At 43.0% G+C, this 17,811-nt stretch overlaps 1 protein-coding gene across 1 annotated transcript in view; it reads left to right on the top strand.

The window, feature by feature from the left end:
• The window catches only part of LOC137441535 (RNA-binding protein 44-like), a 46,088-nt gene that overhangs the window by 5,832 nt on the left and 22,445 nt on the right, over nucleotides 1-17,811 (top strand). The window contains exons 7-16 of the mRNA XM_068139200.1: nucleotides 54-79; nucleotides 985-1,057; nucleotides 1,332-1,434; nucleotides 1,760-1,879; nucleotides 2,524-2,594; nucleotides 2,692-2,765; nucleotides 3,231-3,429; nucleotides 4,200-4,345; nucleotides 4,447-4,568; nucleotides 8,936-9,061. Coding sequence (XP_067995301.1) covers nucleotides 54-79; nucleotides 985-1,057; nucleotides 1,332-1,434; nucleotides 1,760-1,879; nucleotides 2,524-2,594; nucleotides 2,692-2,765; nucleotides 3,231-3,429; nucleotides 4,200-4,345; nucleotides 4,447-4,568; nucleotides 8,936-9,061 — 1,060 coding nt within the window. The remainder of the gene's footprint in view (nucleotides 1-53; nucleotides 80-984; nucleotides 1,058-1,331; nucleotides 1,435-1,759; nucleotides 1,880-2,523; nucleotides 2,595-2,691; nucleotides 2,766-3,230; nucleotides 3,430-4,199; nucleotides 4,346-4,446; nucleotides 4,569-8,935; nucleotides 9,062-17,811) is intronic.

Here is a 17,811-nt window from a genome sequence, read left to right as displayed (position 1 = left end):
TTCAATCATTTTCTTCAGAAAATTAAGACACTTTTTTCCCCTTTTTTTGGCAGCTGTTCAAACATAATCTTTGCTATAAGTAAGTAGCCCTCATTTGTGGTATTTATTAAAGTATAAATTTCATTTCAAATTCAATAATAATATGGATGTGAGTTTAAAAGGTGTTAAATGTAGAATTTCTTTATCTCAGGATGCATCTTGTTGCTTCAAACTGCTCACTTGAAAGACTAGCATAGAAATTTGGGTACAGTGGTTTTATTTTAAAGGAATGTTCACTTTGTGATTTTCTCATATGCAGACTGTGGAGTTTTTCATTTACAGGCAGTTTTTCTGTTTCCCTCCTTTCACTACTAAAATCTTTGTCTCTAGTCTTAATGCTGCGTGTCTTCTAAAAAAGCTGCCAAACCCCACGAAACCAAAAAGACTGCTGCCATCAAAAATAACCTAAGCATACAAGCAGCCTTACTGCTGTGGTGTTCATTCGGTTTTGAGGAATGATAGAAAAATAGCTTCGTGTTTCAGGCGAACATATGGTACTGCACGTTCAAGAATGGTGTATGGTCACTTTATGTAAGTGGAGACTAAAACACATTTGGTTAGAAGTGTCTCATGCGTTGGGTAAACAACTTGAGATCTTTTTCACACTTCTTTAAGTATTTGTAAAATGAATCAAAAATTGGACAGAGATTTCAAATCATGAGGCCATGTGCTGAAATTTCGCTCAGAAAGCCATCTCTAGGTATAAAAGAAAAGCAGCTTGACATAAGTCTAGAGCACAGCCTTAGGATTTAGGTTGCGACCAATACTTTCATAAAGTAAAGATGTGGGAAAACTGTGGTTCTACTTTAAGCAAAGGTTTATTAACCACATTTTGTTTCACCATGAGCTTTTTGAAATACTTTAATTGTTCAGAGTACACAGTATCATTGTAGAATTTAAAATATTTGTGAGCTATTTTGTGAGAAATGCTTGGATCTGTTTTAGTTCTGTTTCGGGCATAAATGAAGCTGGCTTCAAGGCATCAAAACCACAAGAAAGAAATACTAATCTCAACAAGGTAGGGATGTTTTCCTTACTGAGTTTTCTAGACATCATGTTGTGAAACATGCAGGCATATGCAAGTGCACAGTCTTCAGGGCTCAAACTGGGATTCTCTGCCAGTAATGGTAAATGCAGCTGATGTGACTGAAATTTTGCTTGGGAGTCTTTGAGGATGATCAGTAGGTTAACTTCTTCAACTTTACCTCTTTAACCATTTAGTATTCTGAAGCTCAGAAAAATACTGTATAATCAGGTGCAAGTGCTATGTCATAATGGAGGTATGTTTGTAGGATAATCCACAGACTCTGTGTTTCACTGATGGCCATCAACCACGTGACTCTGCTTCCTCTAAGACATTTGAAAAACAGCATAAGGATCAGGATGTGAAATGCGGTAAGTGATCTGCCTACACGTGTTTGTTAAATAAGTTGCTGGAAAACAAAAAAACCTTGTGCAAAACACATATATGGATACTCAGCCCTCCTTCCTGTGATGAATTGGTTAATGTTGTATCAGCTCTATAGTACGCTTGGCATCTTAGAAAACAAAATTACTGCCTAAATCAGAGGTGACACCTACTATGTCTCACCTGTTCAGTGCCAAGTCATGCAGGTAGCTGGAATCCTGGTAAGCATAGAAATTAAATACTTATTTATCCGTTCACATGAGACACCACAGTCTGAATTCTAACACAGTGAATTTCATTTCAATTGTCAAGGCATTGAAAGGGACGATTATTGGTTTGAAGCTAAGGAGGATTTGACAGCAGCAGATAGTTCAGTAATATCTGAAAAAACAAAAAAGCAACAAGAAAACCAAGACACAGCTGCTTTAAGAGGTAAGGTTGTGTGCTTTAAGGTGCAGTACCTAATAATGATACTTGTTATCATTGGAGTATTTTGTTCCTTCTACAAGCATAAGGAAACTTAGAAAAAAATGCCAGCTGAATTCTCAGACTTACTTTATTCAGTGACTTACAGTGTATCCTTATTGAGCTCTTTTCATTCATGTTTTTCCTTGAAAACTATATCTACAGTGGATAAATTCAATACAGTAAATGTCCAGCTAATCATGTAGCTAGAAATAATCTTTTTTCCTCCCCCCTGCCCTGCCCCTTCCTCCTCCTTCTGCTTCCTTCCCCATATTGGTTTCTTAAGAGTTATCTGGGAATGGTCTCTGCTGGGAGACTGAAGGCAGGTGGTGGGGGTACTCACAGCACTGTTGCTTCAGACCAGTGTTCTCTCTGGTTGTACCTCTTCTGCCTCTTCAGACCTCAGGAAATACTCAGAAAAAAAGAGATTTCACAAACTGAACTGTTCTGCTTCTCAGGACCCTCATTTTATCTTAGAAGATACTCTTCATTATTTTAGGTTTTTCAAAGGTTTTATTTCTCCATTTCCTGAAATCTACAGAGATGATGTTAGCTTGAACTGAAACAAGAAGAGTTAGTCACACTTTATGGTTTCTTGTATTTATTATTAGATACAAAGACAATGGAGAGAGGACATGAGGACTTCATTCCTGTTAGTGGTCCAAGTTCCTTAGTGTCTGAGGTATGCCTGTTCTTATTTATAAAGTGGTAGTAACCTCTTGTCTCTTTGAGTCCTTTCATACTACACATTTGCAACCAAATATGCTTCTCTTTTATAGGGTGATTTAAGATCAAATGTCCAGAAGAATCAAATTTCAGAGACTCTTACCTCTGTGACTTCTAGTAACTACAGGTACATGAATAGAAGTTGTAATTGTTTCAGATTATTTTTTCTGTCAAAGTAAGCAAATAATGGGAGAGAGGAAGGAGTTGTTCACTGAGTTGTTTTAGTAATTAATGTAGCTGCCAACAGACTGATTAAAAATGTGTCATTCCAGACAGCTTCTCATTTAATGAGAAGTTCAGGAGTCTGAAATTTTCTGTTGAGTTTAATACTAGTTAATAGTCCAGAGATGAGAACAACCATGTGTTCTTACTGATAGTAGTTTAATGTATATTACCTAGTTTCCAGGTGTTTTTGGTAATTTTATGCCTTAGATGTGCAATTCTTTCCTGACACTTAGCTGTAGAGGAAATGAACCAGAAAAAATAAAAGGAAAACCAATGTTGAACTTGAAAATACTTCATTAGATAGTAAATACTTGGTTTCTCAAATACCTACAAATAAGCTCCTGCATGAAATTCCACCTGTTCATAGCAGTCAAAGACATGGTCAAGATAAAACACTCACTTCAGCCTCCAGTTCTGCAAAAGCACCTAATGCCACCTCTGCTTCTGAGAAAATGCATCTCCTTCCTGGAACAACTTCAGACCCTTCTTGCTTTACACAAGTACCTTCAGAAACAAAGTGCCCTGATCTGAAATCATCTACTAAAGATTTGAGAGAGATTAAAAAGGTAAATAATTATTACTAAGCCTCCTTTATATGGCAGATGAAGAGCTTTAAAACTTACTGTACCTTAACACATTACATTTAATGTATATATAGAATGATGCCAGGGTAGGAAAACATGGCCTGTCAGTCATAAATTGCCAGCATGCTGCAGAAGAGTGGGAGCACCATTTATTTGCCCCTGCAGCAAATTGTCGTACTCCATCTTTTTGTTCTTAATCCAAACCATTTGCACTAAATTTTTTGTCTTGCTTTTCTCCTCTCTTGAGTTTCCACTTGTTACACTTCTTTTCCACAAATACCTTGTGATTTTATACAGGAAGGGTTTGGGATAATGGAGGGGAAATTCTTGCATTTTTATTGTAACTCTAAGAAACATCTCTGCATAAATACAGTGTTTTGTATTCATCCAGGCTAGTCCTTGAGGGATAAGGCAGACTTTGTAATTGCTGGTGGTGTGCTCATGAACTAGACAGATGTGTACCCTCTGTGGATTTAACTTTCCACATGCTAGTCTTCTGGGTAAGAAAAACTGGACTTAATTTAAAGTAGCAGGGATTGTCAGCTACACATAAACGTGTGTAGTAGTTTTATTTCTAACTACGCACTGGGCAGTGTGACTGGTTGTGTCAGAATAAATTATTAATCTGAACCTCTATCTGTAATTTTTTTATTTCTTCATGGCAGGAATATTTATCAGTAGTAAAGATACCTTCTGTTACCTGTATGGTACTTAACTCAGTCATTATTTTGCTTATTTTGATGTAATTATAGGATACTGGAGAAAACTTCCTGCAGAAGACATCTGCTCCTTTCTCCGCTCATTCACGTGATGCCTTTGTTTTGCCCAATACACTGAACTTGAGCAGCTTTAACAAATTAATGAGGAAACTTAAAGAAATGCATCCAGAGGCTAGCAGGTGAGAGTATTTTGATTTCATTTCAGTCCTGATGTGTAATGGATCCACTAAATGTGTTGCACAAAATGGGACGTAAACAGTTATGTCTTCTGTTCATATAGAGACAAAATTGTGGATGCTCTGCTAGAAGTGAGGGAAAACAACAAGGGTGTCCTAAGTGGATTGTCCATCCATTCTATTGTGGAAAGGACCTCTGTAGTTCTGAGGAAATCAACTCCCAGTTGTGGGTGATAAAAACAACATAAATGGTGAGTATTCTAGCCTACAGAAATACAGTGAAATAAACCTGCTTGAATTTGGATAGCTGTATAGCCTGACCAGGTTAGTAATTTAATTCAGTATAAAGCTCTTCAAGAAATACCTGCATGAGTCCACTGAAACAATGATTTCTAAGGATTGTTGGCTGGCTGCACATCTATAAACAGGTAACTCACTAGCTCTATGCACTCCATAGAACTTGCTATGCTAGGGTTTTGTGAGGCAAACTTTTGTTGAGGAACTCGGTGAGGAAAGTTGTCATATATATAGTGTGGATAAAGGTGACACCTAGTGACCAGTCCGTGTGTAGCATTTCATAGAGAAATGCCAGCGTCGGCTCAACTTTGATTTAAAAATGAATCATTTCCATTTGATGTGTGAGATTCGGTTCTGAACTAGAAATCTAACAGGTGGTAAGGTTTTATGTCTGCTTGTGCTTTCATGCTGAAGGACATTTTGCATGACAACACAGCACTGGACACTGCAGGATGCTGTAGCAAGCTGATGATGCTAAAAGCACAGCCCAGAATTCCAGGGATACGTATATAGATTTTTTTGCTGTAGGACATGGTACATCTTTCAGCCCTGTCCCGTGTGTTCTTAGCAATGCTTTAACTCTGCTTTTGTCCACAAACACAATCTGTAAGAGACTTTTTTTCCTGTAGTGTTTCTTCCTGAAACTGCACCAAATTCTTAATGCTCTGAGCTTGGTCTCCTGGCACCTGTTTCAAGGATGACAAGGAGTCAGTTAGGTTTTAGTTAATGCCACCTCTTCCAAGATGAGTGGTATTTATGCTGATAGTTTTACATAGCTAAGTGTCTTTCCCACCTGTTGAATGCTGCTTTTCAGACTGCATTCTGCTGGTCAGATGCCTCTGTGTATGTTAACTGGAGTGCAGGAGTGAAGTGTAACGCATTCATAACTGGAATGGAACATTGTTCTGGGGAGTATTATCAGTGACCAGAAAATGTTTTCAGAGAGGCTGTCTGTAGGTCATGTTAAATACACAGAGCGAGAGGACAGGATTTTACATGCGGCATGAGATTGTGCCTTCCATAGTGGTGTAGAGCATGAGAGGGTCTCAACCAGTATGCTTACTTGACAGAGTTCTTTTGAAAGGATTGGTGTGGCATGTTGGTTAGTTTGGCATTTGCCCTATGAGCTTTTACAGGTGTGAATCCAAATAAAACTGAGCAAAGAAAAGACTCCATTTTAATCTGCTGACTCACTTCCATGGGACTGCAGATATGGACGTAACAAAAAAGGCAACCCAAACTATCGTGCACGTGAAAGTACTTTGAATTAGTAAGGTGGTAACACCTCAAATGTGTTGTGCCTCCACTGTCAAGTAATTACTGGGGGTTTCCAAATGGTGTGTTGGCTTTAAAATTGTAACGCTTCTTATTACAGTCCTTTTTTTCTGTTGCTTTGCTAAAGACATGATGACCTATAACAACTTTTACTTTCATTATGAGGTATCTGTGAAATAGTCAAGTCATTAGTCAGTAACGAGGAAAAAGAATGCTCATCTTTCCATAGTAAGCAATAGAAGTATGTTACATGCTTAAGGAAAGATGATTCTGCTCAAAGCTTATTGCACTATTTCTGGTATGTGTATGGCTTCTTCAGGCTTTCCTGAAGGGTAAGCGTCCACTAAGAAATACCACCTCAGAGCCTTAACATTCTTGCAAGCTGATGAAATGTCCACAATTGTACAGATAATACTTATATGTCAAGCTGGATTATGTAATATTTAATGTGTAAGAATTTAAATTCAGCTCTGAAGTATAAACAATATAATCATAGAATCAATAAGGTTGGAAAAGACAATCTTGCTTTTTTTTTTTTGATGTAGCCCAGAATTGAACCTCAGAATGTTTGTAGGTCCTGTATAGTTATTAATTTTGAAGGACTAACTTCATTAGAAATGGGAAGTTAGATTTTTGGACTGAGGAGTCCTTTTATTCTCATTAGTGAGTAATAGGCATTTTTATCTGAAAAGCATGCATGACCTTTTCCTAAACCTAACTGTAGGCAGCAGTTAGCAGGAACTGTGATGCTAGACAAGTTCCTCAGTGCAGCATTAGGAATGGCTGTGTCTTTAAAATTAATCAATACCACGTGTCCATGAGTGCATGGAGGCTTTCTGTGAAATGAATGATCTGCATAGTGCAAGTTGTAAAAACAGTGCAGTGGAGAAGGGGGGCTGACCAAAGCATAACTACAACAGTGCTTGGAGAAACATGAAAGAATTGCTTGGAGTCTACATATGCCTAAATGTTGATTTGATAACTTGATTTTGAATTAATTAATTTTAAAGTGTCCACCAGGTATAAATTGTTGCACAAAGATTATCTATTTTGTTGTAGTAATCTCTTTCCTGTAGTTTTTGAAGCTAGGAGACCTCACTCTTCTGTAGTACATAACAAGATTAGTACTGATGCTAGTGGTTTTCTAGGGGTATTAAAACTGCTCATACTCCTTTTGTGTCAGTTTTGAGTGTGTTCATCCAAAATTTACCTGCACTTTTTTTCTTCTGCTTTGTTTTTGAGTAGGTGGCTTTCCAATTATGAAGACTCTGATCATCTCCCTTGAGAAGATTTTTGCAAGTTCATTCCTCCAGCTTGTTCTGGGATCATACTGTACTTATTGTTTCATTAATTTCAACAGATCTTAATGAAAATTCATAGCATCACTGTGATATGCAGCCTTGTTCAGGAGAATATAACCTGAAGATCAGTTGGAGGTGCTTTTCTGTTTATCCTAATGTTAAATGTTTTGTTGTTCCCCATAGTTGGTTCAAGTGTTTCAGCAGGTTTCTCTAAGGTAGGAAGATAATGCTTCAGTGAGCAAGACTTCTCTGCTACTGTCAGGGCATTTCTAGGCTGAAGTACACAGCCCCTAGTTCTTGCATGCCACTTAATTTTAGGCAGGATGGTAGCTGCTGCAGTGTTCATAAATAACCAACACACTTGTGCTTTCCAGATAATCTGATTCTGAATAGTCTGTAGAAATTCCATGTATCTTCTGAATACCAGGGAGGCACAGGGGAGGGCTTCGTTACAGAAAACCAGGCTTAGAGCTGGCAGTGCTGGTGGACACCGTTACATAATGCCGAGCTGCAGCAGAGTCATCTCGTGTCCGTTTTGACTCAGAAGCGTGTTGCGGACTGCAGAGTTCTGGTACAGCCAAATGTTTCCTTCAGCATGAAGCCCAGATGTTAATTTAGTATTTTTGTTCATGGCATTTTGTTGTCTCTTATTCCAGTTTTGTTGCTGCAAGCAGAAACTGGGCTTCTAAATCCATTTTTTTGGTGTCCCCTGGCCTGTTACAGTATGAACTACACAGTCCCTGAGGCTTTTGGTTTGGGTTGATACAGGGGGAGGAAGAAACCTGGGGAGTATACAGCCTTTCATATTTGTGTTGTTACCATACAGAACAACTCCATGTTTTAAATACTCTTCTGGTAAATGAAGGAAAGGCAGCTTAGGTGTACGTGTCTGGTCAGGGGATGAGTGGGCTTATCATTGATTGACGTGGACAGGCTCACACTGTGATACTGCAACAACAAATTGTACATCGCTGTTGTCCATCTCTGTTGTACTTTGTTGCATTTGCTACTGCAAACAGCAGCCCTGCTCACCTGTGAATAAAGTTAAAATTTCTTCTTCAGAAAGTTGTGTGGGTGTTTTACTGTTTTCAGGTCTCATCCATTCTCTCCCTCAGCAGAACTGCTGTAGGTAACACTGTCAGAGCCCCAGCCTTATCTTTGAAAGCCATATCTGTAAATGTGGCCTGAAGCTGCAGGTGAGGTCATGGCTTTGTTTTTACCCCTCTTCATATCAAGGTGAAAGCAGCTGTAGGCTTTGCTCCACCACATTTGTAGTAACAAAAGCTTCCCTTTGTGTTCTCCAGACCTGATTTTTAATTAGGTGTTGTTAACAGTTCAGAACTGGCTTTCTGGCATGCAAATTGTTTTGTTAGGAAAGCAGGAATGGGTACGATATGAAACACTAAAGTTAGCACATTGAACTGTTCCTTCAAGTTTTCTTTGCTTTTCTCCCTTTGAGAGAGAGAGCCGCTTAAAATGTGAGAGAACCAATCTGTGGGGCAGTGACCTCCTTACAGCTGGAGCTCTCGCCCAGTGGGATGATAATGACATACCATGATCCTGAATGCGCTCCTGAAGGACCCATGTGCAGGCAAGGAAAAACGCAGCTCTCAGCTGTAGGTGGAGCTCTACTAGCTCAGTAAGGATTTTCCGCTCGGTAAAACCCCACAAAACGTTTATTTTCCTCCGAAGATTGCATTACATCCTCTATGTTGATATTCTTACGTCCTGGAAAGCGGAGCAGAGCTGCGACGGGCTTGGGGGAGGATCCCACCCCGCAGGCGAGCTGGCTGCACGGCAGTGGAGATGGCTCTGCTCCCGCGGCGATTCCTCTGCTTCGTCCTGGGTAAGTGTGTGGATCCTCCGGGAGCAAACTTCCAGTGTCCTGCCTGGCACCGGCACCCACCCGCTGCAGTAGCAGCAGCCTTCGGCTGAATGCCGATGCTGGTCAGGACGTGGGAAGTGCACTGGTACCGTGATGAACGAGTGGAGACTTGTGCGGTGCTTGTAACCTGGATATCTGCAGCAAGAGGCTCTGAAGGGTCATGTATTGGTCCTCTCTACAAGAAGTGCCTTTGTTTAAGGTTACTTGAAAGGGAAACTGCATACCCTCGTCCTAATGCAGATCTTCCATGTGTGCGCTTTGAGGACACATGGATTTCTCTTGCCTCCCCTTCCTTCTCTTTCTTTCTCTTGCCTCCCTTTCCTTCTCTTGCCAGTTTCCTCTTCTAAACCCTGCTGAATAATGCATTGAGCTGTGCTGCATGTAATGTCCTTAGTGGTACCATGTAATTAACTATTTACTCCTCTTTGCTGGTGGCTGTTTGCAGGGAGAAGAAAGCTATGGCTTAGACGAGCTCAATTATCTGGGCTTGGTTGTGGGGAAAGGCTCTGGGTCCCTGGCTGGGGGAGAAAGCAGTCCCGTGCAGAAACCTGTGACAGATTTTGCTGCCAGTGAGCAGTAATGTCTTCTTAGCTAGGATTTCTCTCTGCTCTGTTTCCCCAAGTCCTTTTGCCCTTTCCATGTTTCTCTTGCTTTGGGCATTATAACTTAACTTTTGAAAGCAAAGAGTGTGAGTTGGTGATACTCCAGGCTGCCCTTTCCCATCTCCCATAAGCTTGGTCGCAGCAGGACGCCTGCCTCTGTGCAAGCCACTTAACTGATGACAGCTAATCATGGTATTGAGTAGTGTATGCAGTCGTCTTTTGCTGCATCCTCCTGAGATTTTGGGCTCTTGAGCATGTTCTGCACTGTTAAAAAAAAAAACAACAAAAAACCCAGAAAGAAACAAGCAACCCACGAATCAATAGAACAACCTGTCTGTGTCTTTCTGCTTTCTGGCCCTGCACACAGAGCTGCTCTGAAATTGCACTGGCAGCTGAGAAAGCCCAGAAGTTATGGTGGAGTCATAAATTTTGAGGCTGCTGATGTATTTGAGGAAGCAGGTGTTTTAAAATGAAAAGAAGTTGTGGTTTGGTGGTTGTTTTTTTTAAAGGGAAATATTAAAGGGGAGTGGGGGAGAGGAGGGCAGAAAGCTCTTCTAATAGGTGTGCTCATGAGCACTGAGGAGCAGACAAACCTGGAGTGCTTCTGCTCAGCACCAGATCTTAATACCGATGTGAGGAGCACCAGCTTTGTTCCTGTAACTCGTGCCACACACCCACCATGGCAGAGTCTCTGGACAGGCAGCAGGCAGGGAGGATGAGTTTTACAGTCGTGTGTTGGCATTTTTAGCCAACACCACTGTTTCATGTTGGGACATGCTCACAGACAGCTGCTTTTGTCATTAAAACGCCTTCCCTTGCTAATTTTTGAGAGCTTTATAAACATTGAGCCCTGAGTGGTGGCTTATGATGCTCTTCTCTCCAGATCCATATTGCTGGAGCTGTGTCTGGTCCTAGAGACTGCCCACCCTGAGCTCAGTGCCCTTTGCCAAGCATGGTTGTACCCCTTGCTGTGTTTGGCAACGGTTTGCAGCTGCAGCCCACAGCAGGATGAAGAAGTGGCATGGGGAGGCTGTCTTTCCATTTCAGAAGTAGTAGATGTTTGAGATGCCCAGATAGCATCCAGGGTAAAACAGAGGGAGCAAAGTTAAGGCTGGTAGTGTTTTGTTGTGCCTTCAATGAGTTGACCATTTCTGCTTCAAGGGAGAGCACAGCATCTTCTGCCACCAGTTGGGACCATCCTCCTGCCCTGTGACCACAGCTTCTGCAAGACTTACTGGCAGTGGGGACTGAACTCCTGGCCTCAAGCTGTGTGTGAGCTATCCTGCCTGATTGGAGCCTTTTTCAGGGTAGTTCAAAGCTGTTGACTCCCAAATTTGCACATGGTCTGGGCCACAAGAGGATGATACAGACCTTTTCCTGCCACCATAACTCCCAAGCTGTAGCAGGGGGTCTAGGTCCTGACGAGATCAGCTGAGCTTTCCTCCTGTGCAAGACAAGCTTTTTTGCTAGAGCTGAAGCTTTAACTTTGCCACTGGCTGCAGAGTCCTTGAAAAGCAGAGAGGGCTAAGGTATCAACTTCCTCAGAATAACCTAGTTTCATTTTGCAAGCCTAAGATGCAGCTGTATCCCAAGCTCTCCAATTCCATCAGAGATAAAATTAAGGGTTTTTTCTCCATTTTGGCTGCAGTTGCCTGTAGAGGCTGCTCAGAGAGGAGGAAATGAGCCATGCTCTCACTCATTTTTAACTGGAGCAGTGATGATTAGTACCACAATCTGCAGCCTGATTTCAGTGTTTAAGGGGTTACCTGAGGGCTGGATCTCACAAGGAGACTTATAATTGCTGGTGATGATGGGTGAAGCGAGATTATGGCTTGAGAGCCAGGTCAAGGTTGCACAACTGAGAGTTTACAGGGAACCCCTGTTATCTCTGCTGCTAAACCCCAGGCAGGTTTGCTGAGAGACAGATCAACACCAGTGGCACTTCTGCATACTGAAGCATGATTCAGGGGTGTGCCAGGAGCCTCTAGTGTGCCTGGGGATGCTGACTGGTGTGAAAAGGGCCAGGTGATGCCTCTCACAAATGTACTAGTGGATGGCTGGAGAACCTATGAAGATGGATGTTCCCTATGCAAGCGTTTCCTGTACTGCTTCTGCTTGCACACAGTGCTGTGCTGCTTTGATTTCTTTTGGGTTTAGATAGCTGTATTATTAAAAGAGATAAGAGGGAACTGCAAGACCAGTAAAGCATTAATATCACATTTGATTCCCTGAACCTTCTGTCTGTGCTGTCCAGCACTGTTTGTGTATGTTCTACAGGAAATCATGCTTTCTTAAAAACAAAACCAGTTATTGACACTATTTATGAGCTCCCCTGGAAATTACGAGAGCTTTTGTATCCTCTGTTCAGCTGCTCAGAGCTCTGAAGTCAGGAGGAAAGGTGGCAACTTAAAGCTTTGAAGTTCTTTGGAGTGGTTTAGGTTGTCTTAACTTTCTGCATATAAACTTCACAACTGTGATGCCTGGACTTTGGACCAAGCTGCCTCTGGAAAAGGAGTTGGCAGTGAAAGGAGTTTAAGAAGGACATTGAGACACTTGAATGTGTCTAGAGAAGGGCAATGAGGCTGGGGACAGGCCTTGAGCGCAAGCCCTATGAGGAGAGGCTGAGGGAGCTGGGGTTGCTTATCCTGGAGAAGAGGAGGCTCAGGGGAGACCTTCTTGCTGTCTACAACTACCTGAAGGGTGGTTGTGGCCAGGAGGGAGTTGGTCTCTTCTCCTAGGCAACCAGCACCAGAACAAGAAGACACAGTCTCAAGCTTCACCAGGGGAAGTTTAGGCTGGAGGTGAGGAGAAAGCTCTTCACAGAGAGAGTTGTTAGCCATTGGAATGGGCTGACCAGGGAGGTGGTGGAGTCACCATCCCTTTAGGTGTTGAAGAGGGTATTGGACGTGGCATTTGGTGCCATGGTTTAGTCATGACGTCTGGGGTGACAGGTTGGACTTGATGATCTTTGAGGTTTCTTCCAACCTCGGTGATGCTGTGGGTTTTCTGTATTTGCCTGCAGATTCTCTTTACCTTGTAGCCATCTTTAAACCGTTAACCTTTTACCTTAACACCACCAATCAGAGCTTTGCAAGCTGTAGTCAGATCATCGCTTGAATTTCCCGAGCTCAAAAATAATAGTAATAGGAAAAGCTTCATACCAAAAGCAAAAAGATAGGGAAACTTCTGCCTGTGCGCAGGAGCAGCTTGGTGGCTGCACTATTATCACAAAATTTTGTAGCACTTTAGGGTTATTTCTGTCTTCCTTTCTTTCAGAAAAATACCAAGTCTGTCTTTAGAGACTAATTGAAGGCTACCTCATCTCTGGGTAAATCCTCTGAAATATTTAGCATGTGTCATGTTATAGATCCCTGACAATAAACTAAAACGTTCCTCCTCCCTTTCAGAGCCTCTCTGAGATGGAGAGGACTCAAGGCTTCCTGCGCATTAGAAGAAAAGCTTGCAAATAGTGAAAAAGAAATTGCTGCCACCATGTAATTCCACATCCTGCTCCCATAAGTGTCAGCTCTATTGCCTCAGAAACTGGTGGCATGTGGCTTTGATCGGCTGGCTGCAGCCTGTGTTATCTGGTCAGGAAGCCACTTGGCTTGGAGAAATTGAATTGCATTTATTAACTCTGGAATGCTATTGAATTAAACAGCCGTTAAGCACCGACACTGTAATTTCATATTTGTAATGACCCTGGAGGTTGTGGGTAATGAAAATATAAATGCCATGACCTGGAATGAAATTAGAGCCCTCATAATCACTAAAAATGGGGTTGGCATCCTTCATGGTTTCAAAGGGCTGGAAATCAATGTTGGGTAGTTAGAGATACAGAGTTGAGGGAGGTCTTGGAAGCCTGCGGGTGGAAATACGGAGTTACTGCTCTGCTGTAGCCGAGGTTCTTCTGCCTCCCCAACAGACTATAAAGTCTAGCTCCATTGGTATTAGCAGGCAGGTTTGGAGGAGGTTCTGGCCCTACAGCAGTGGTTGTAGTCACAGCCCTTGCCAACACAAACCCTGCACTGAGCAAGGACTGAAAGCATGGGGCAGCACTGGGTTTGAAGGAGAGAAGAATTAAAGGGGGACCTAATTGTGGCCTTCCAGTATCTGAAGGGGGCCTACAGGAAGGCTGGAGAGGGACTTCTCAGGATCTCAGGTAGTGATAGGACTAGGGGGAATGGAATGAAGCTGGAGGTGGGGAGATTCAGGCTGGATGTGAGGAGGAGGTTCTTCACCATGAGAGTGGTGAAGCCCTGGAATGGGTTGTCCAGGGAGGTGGTTGCGGTCCCATCCCTGGAGGTGTTTAAGACCAGGCTGGATGAGGCTCTGACCAGCCTGATATAATGTGGGGTGTCCCTGCCCATGGCAGGGGAGGGTTGGAACTAGATGGTCCTTGTGGTCCCTTCCAACCCTGACAGATACTATGATACTATGATATGTAGCATGTTTTGACTTGCTCAAATAGCTAAATACCTTTTTCTCTTGTGAAAGATAATTATAGCTGGGGTTTGCTGGGCAGATTCCCACTGTGAATAGGTGGGAACCAGGGAATCTGGGAATCCTGAGCCTGGGGTTCTGTTCCTCTGCCCTTCTGCTGGTGTGTAGCTGCCTATGAGCTATCCGCTTTTGGTCGTCAAGTCCAGTAATGAAACTGCTTAATGGTTTGGGTCCTTTGCCTCTGCATTTCTACAACGTGAGCTTCTGAGGATTTAAACCCACAGACTGACACCTCTGCAAGGCATTCCAGCAGGCCGCTGCACTGGGAAACAGGCAGCAGCCTGGGTGAAAAGCTTTGGCTGTGCTGGGTTTCAGCCAAGGGCAGGATGCAATCTGCCTGGGCTTTTCCTGTGTCCTGTGGGCGATGTTTGCTGGGACAATCTTGGCACTCTGCGTGGGTGAGTGGCAGAGAAGTGCCATCTCTGTGTGTTCTCAGCTGGAAGGAAAGAACACTGCATTGAGGAACCTCTGCTTAAAAGGAAAAGAAATTATTCCTGGGCTGCTCCTGTGGCCCAGCAACAGATTTTAGTCTGGAAGCTGTGCGTTGAAAGTATTTATTCAAGCTGCTGTTCTTTGCAGCCTGTGATGAAGGCACCAGCAGGACAGAACATGTATTTTGCTCTTCTCCCCAACAAATTTTTACATTCCTTTATTATGTGCTTCTTTATAGGCAATCTGTTTAAGTGTGTAACATTTGCCTGGACCCAGTTTCTTTATCTCGAAGGCAGTTCAATAGAATGGTTCATAGTCCCTCATACCAGAACAGGCTGTGTCTAACACACACAGAGCTGTGGAAACCTGAGCCAAGGATTGAAGCATGTTGTCTCTAAACCCATGCCAGGCACTTTTAACCTTGGTGTTAGTTTGCCTGTTCTTATTATAGCCTTCATCAACTGAAATAGGAAAAAATAGTCTGGGGACAGGGGGAGAAGAGCGCATTTGCCTTTAGCATGTTCTTGAGATCTTGAGCGTGGTGGCCACTTGTTTCTCCCTGATTTTCTTCAACAAGGCTACTACAGCTTTGAGACCCAGCCAGCATCTGGCCTCTTTTGACATCCCATGTTTTGTTGCTGTTCTAAAAGTAATTGTAAAGCATAGGTCTAATGCCAGGTTAAGGTGTAGGGATGACGATGCTGGAAAATTTGTGTCCTCCCCTGATAAGCAAGGGAGATGCAGCTGTTTCCTGGGGCTGGCATCCCTTCAGTCTCTAGAATCTGCTGCTGCTGCCCCCCCAGGCTGTTTGAAATTGTGCAGAATTAAACAGAGATCCCTGGTTTGGCTCATCTAGGTCAGTGAGGGGGTATTTGGTGATGGTAGTGGTCAGGCCCAATTTCAACTGGGAGTCGGTGAAGTCACTGTAGTCAGAGCTGTAGCATCCCAAATCTCCAGTGCATGTCTACAACCTGTGGTTTTTCCTCCATTAATTTGATCAAGGCAGGTTATTTTTAAAAAGACCCTGTTATTCATTAAGGGTATAATTAAAACTAACTACTCGTGGCAGAATTTTCCTCCTCTTGATTTGCAGTCAGCCAGTAGCTGGTTTTTACCACGCCTGGGGTTTCATTCCCTTTCTCCTTTGCCTCTTCTCAGCTGGTTTTGATTTTACTTTACTTACTAAATGATTTTTGTAGTGGAAAGGAAAGTATTTGTCATTCTGCCTATGCAGAATCAAGGCTAGGGACATGCGAGGTAAGTCCTGTTCCTGGAAATCTGCTTGGCAGCCACCGATGGCTGACAAGGACATACCATAACTCAGGCTGCTACAGCTGGAAACTGAAGCAAGGGGAGAAACTGGATGAGGGGCCTGGCTCTTTCAATAGCCTATCCAATGCATTTAGCAGTTAGTAGTATTTAAAAGCAATACTAGATGGCAAAAATGGAGCCCCAGCTAACCACCAACTGTCCTGCACTGGGCCACTTGTTGCTTTGATTTTGAATTTGAATTATAATCCTATATGCTGCATCTGAAAGGAGCCCTTATGAGGAAACCTGTATCAGAATGACATTAAACCTGGCATGAGATTTAACACATCTGAGTGCCAGGTTCTGCACATTGGCCACAACAACCCCATGCAGTGCTACTGGCAGGAGCCAGAGTGGCTGGAGAGCAGCCAGGCAGAAAGGGACCTGGGGGTACTGGTTGACAGTAGGCTGAGCATGAGCCAGCAGTGTGCTCAGCCATCAGGTGGCCAAGAAGGCCAATGGCATACTGGCCTACATCAGGAACAGTGTGGCCAGCAGGAGCAGGGAGGTCAGCACTGGTTAGGCCACACCTTGAGTGCTGTGTCCAGGGCCCTCAGTTTAGGAAAGATGTTGAATTACTGGAACGTGTCCAGAGAAGGGCAACAAAGTTGGTGAGGAGTTTGGAGCACAAGCCCTATGAGGAGAGACTGAAGTAAGGGAGCTGGGGTTGCTTAGCCTGGAGAAGAGGAGTCACAGGGGAGACCTTATTGCCATCTACAACTACCTGAAGGGAGGTTGTAGCCAGGTTGGGGTTGGTCTCTTGTCCCAGGCAACCAACACCAGAACAAGAGGACCCAATCTCAAGCTGTGCCAGGGGAGGTTTAGGCTGGATGTTACGAAGAAATTCTTCATAGAAAGAGTAATTTGCCATTGGAATGGGCTGCCCAGGGAGGTGGTGGAGTCACCATCACTGGAGGTGTTTAAAAAGAGACTGGATGAGGCATTTAGTTGTATGGTTTAGTTGATGAGACGGCGTTGGGTGATAGGTTGGACTTGATGCTCTCAAAGGTCTTTTCCAACCTGGTTGACTGTGTATTCCGTATCAGAATGACATTGGGGAGGGTGTGGCTGTTACGTTGTAGGTGCAAGGAAAGTTGCTTTCTGCACTGTTCCATAGAACATTGAATTTGAAAGATGAATTACATAGGGCAGGAGTATCTGTACTACAAAAATATCTCCTGAGCACGGAAGGGATCCAGCTGAAGAGGCTGGATAAACTGTTTCCTGAGGGTTTGTTGAGGCAATCACTTGATGCTTTTGTGAGTCACTGCATCTTGCAGTAGTTTAGTGCTTTGGAAGCCTTACACCATCCCATAGAACTTCCATGTTGCTTACGTCCCTCAGACCCTCAGAAAACTAATCACTTTCATATTTAGAACTGGAGTCATGCTCTCCACCCAGAACCTAAATGCCTTTAATCTGATTTATTAACTCAGTGGAAGAATGAGAGGCTTCATCCAGTGGGACCCTGCTCCTGGAATGGTTATTCTCCTTCCTCTCATTACACAAAGCAAAATAAATGGACAGCTTTTTTCCCCCACCATCACTGATGAGATGGATCCTTGGCACACAGCTGAACAGAATTGTGAAACTCCAAAGGATATCTGAGGTTTTAATTTTGGCATCCTGTTGTGCCTGTGAAGGAACTTAGAGATTTATCCATCCAGCTGATAATGCTGCTGACTTACAGTCATTTAGTTTTACACTGGGATGGGGGTGTTTGAGTTTTTGCCATCATTTTATTGTCATCCCAAGCATTGCAAGAAGGCACAAAATAAACTGCCTAAAAATAACTGCCAGTGAGTTATTTGTTGAAGTTGAGAGAGGAGCCAGCTGCCTGTCTGGGGGCTTTTTTTTCCTTCT

The sequence above is a fragment of the Melanerpes formicivorus genome, unplaced genomic scaffold (assembly GCF_026170545.1).
Source record: "Melanerpes formicivorus ecotype bairdi unplaced genomic scaffold, bMelFor1.0.p_v2 SCAF_5, whole genome shotgun sequence".
Lineage (NCBI taxonomy): Eukaryota > Metazoa > Chordata > Aves > Piciformes > Picidae > Melanerpes > Melanerpes formicivorus.
The sequence above is the reverse complement of the archived record's forward strand: the minus strand, read 5'-3'. Positions and strand labels throughout refer to the sequence as shown.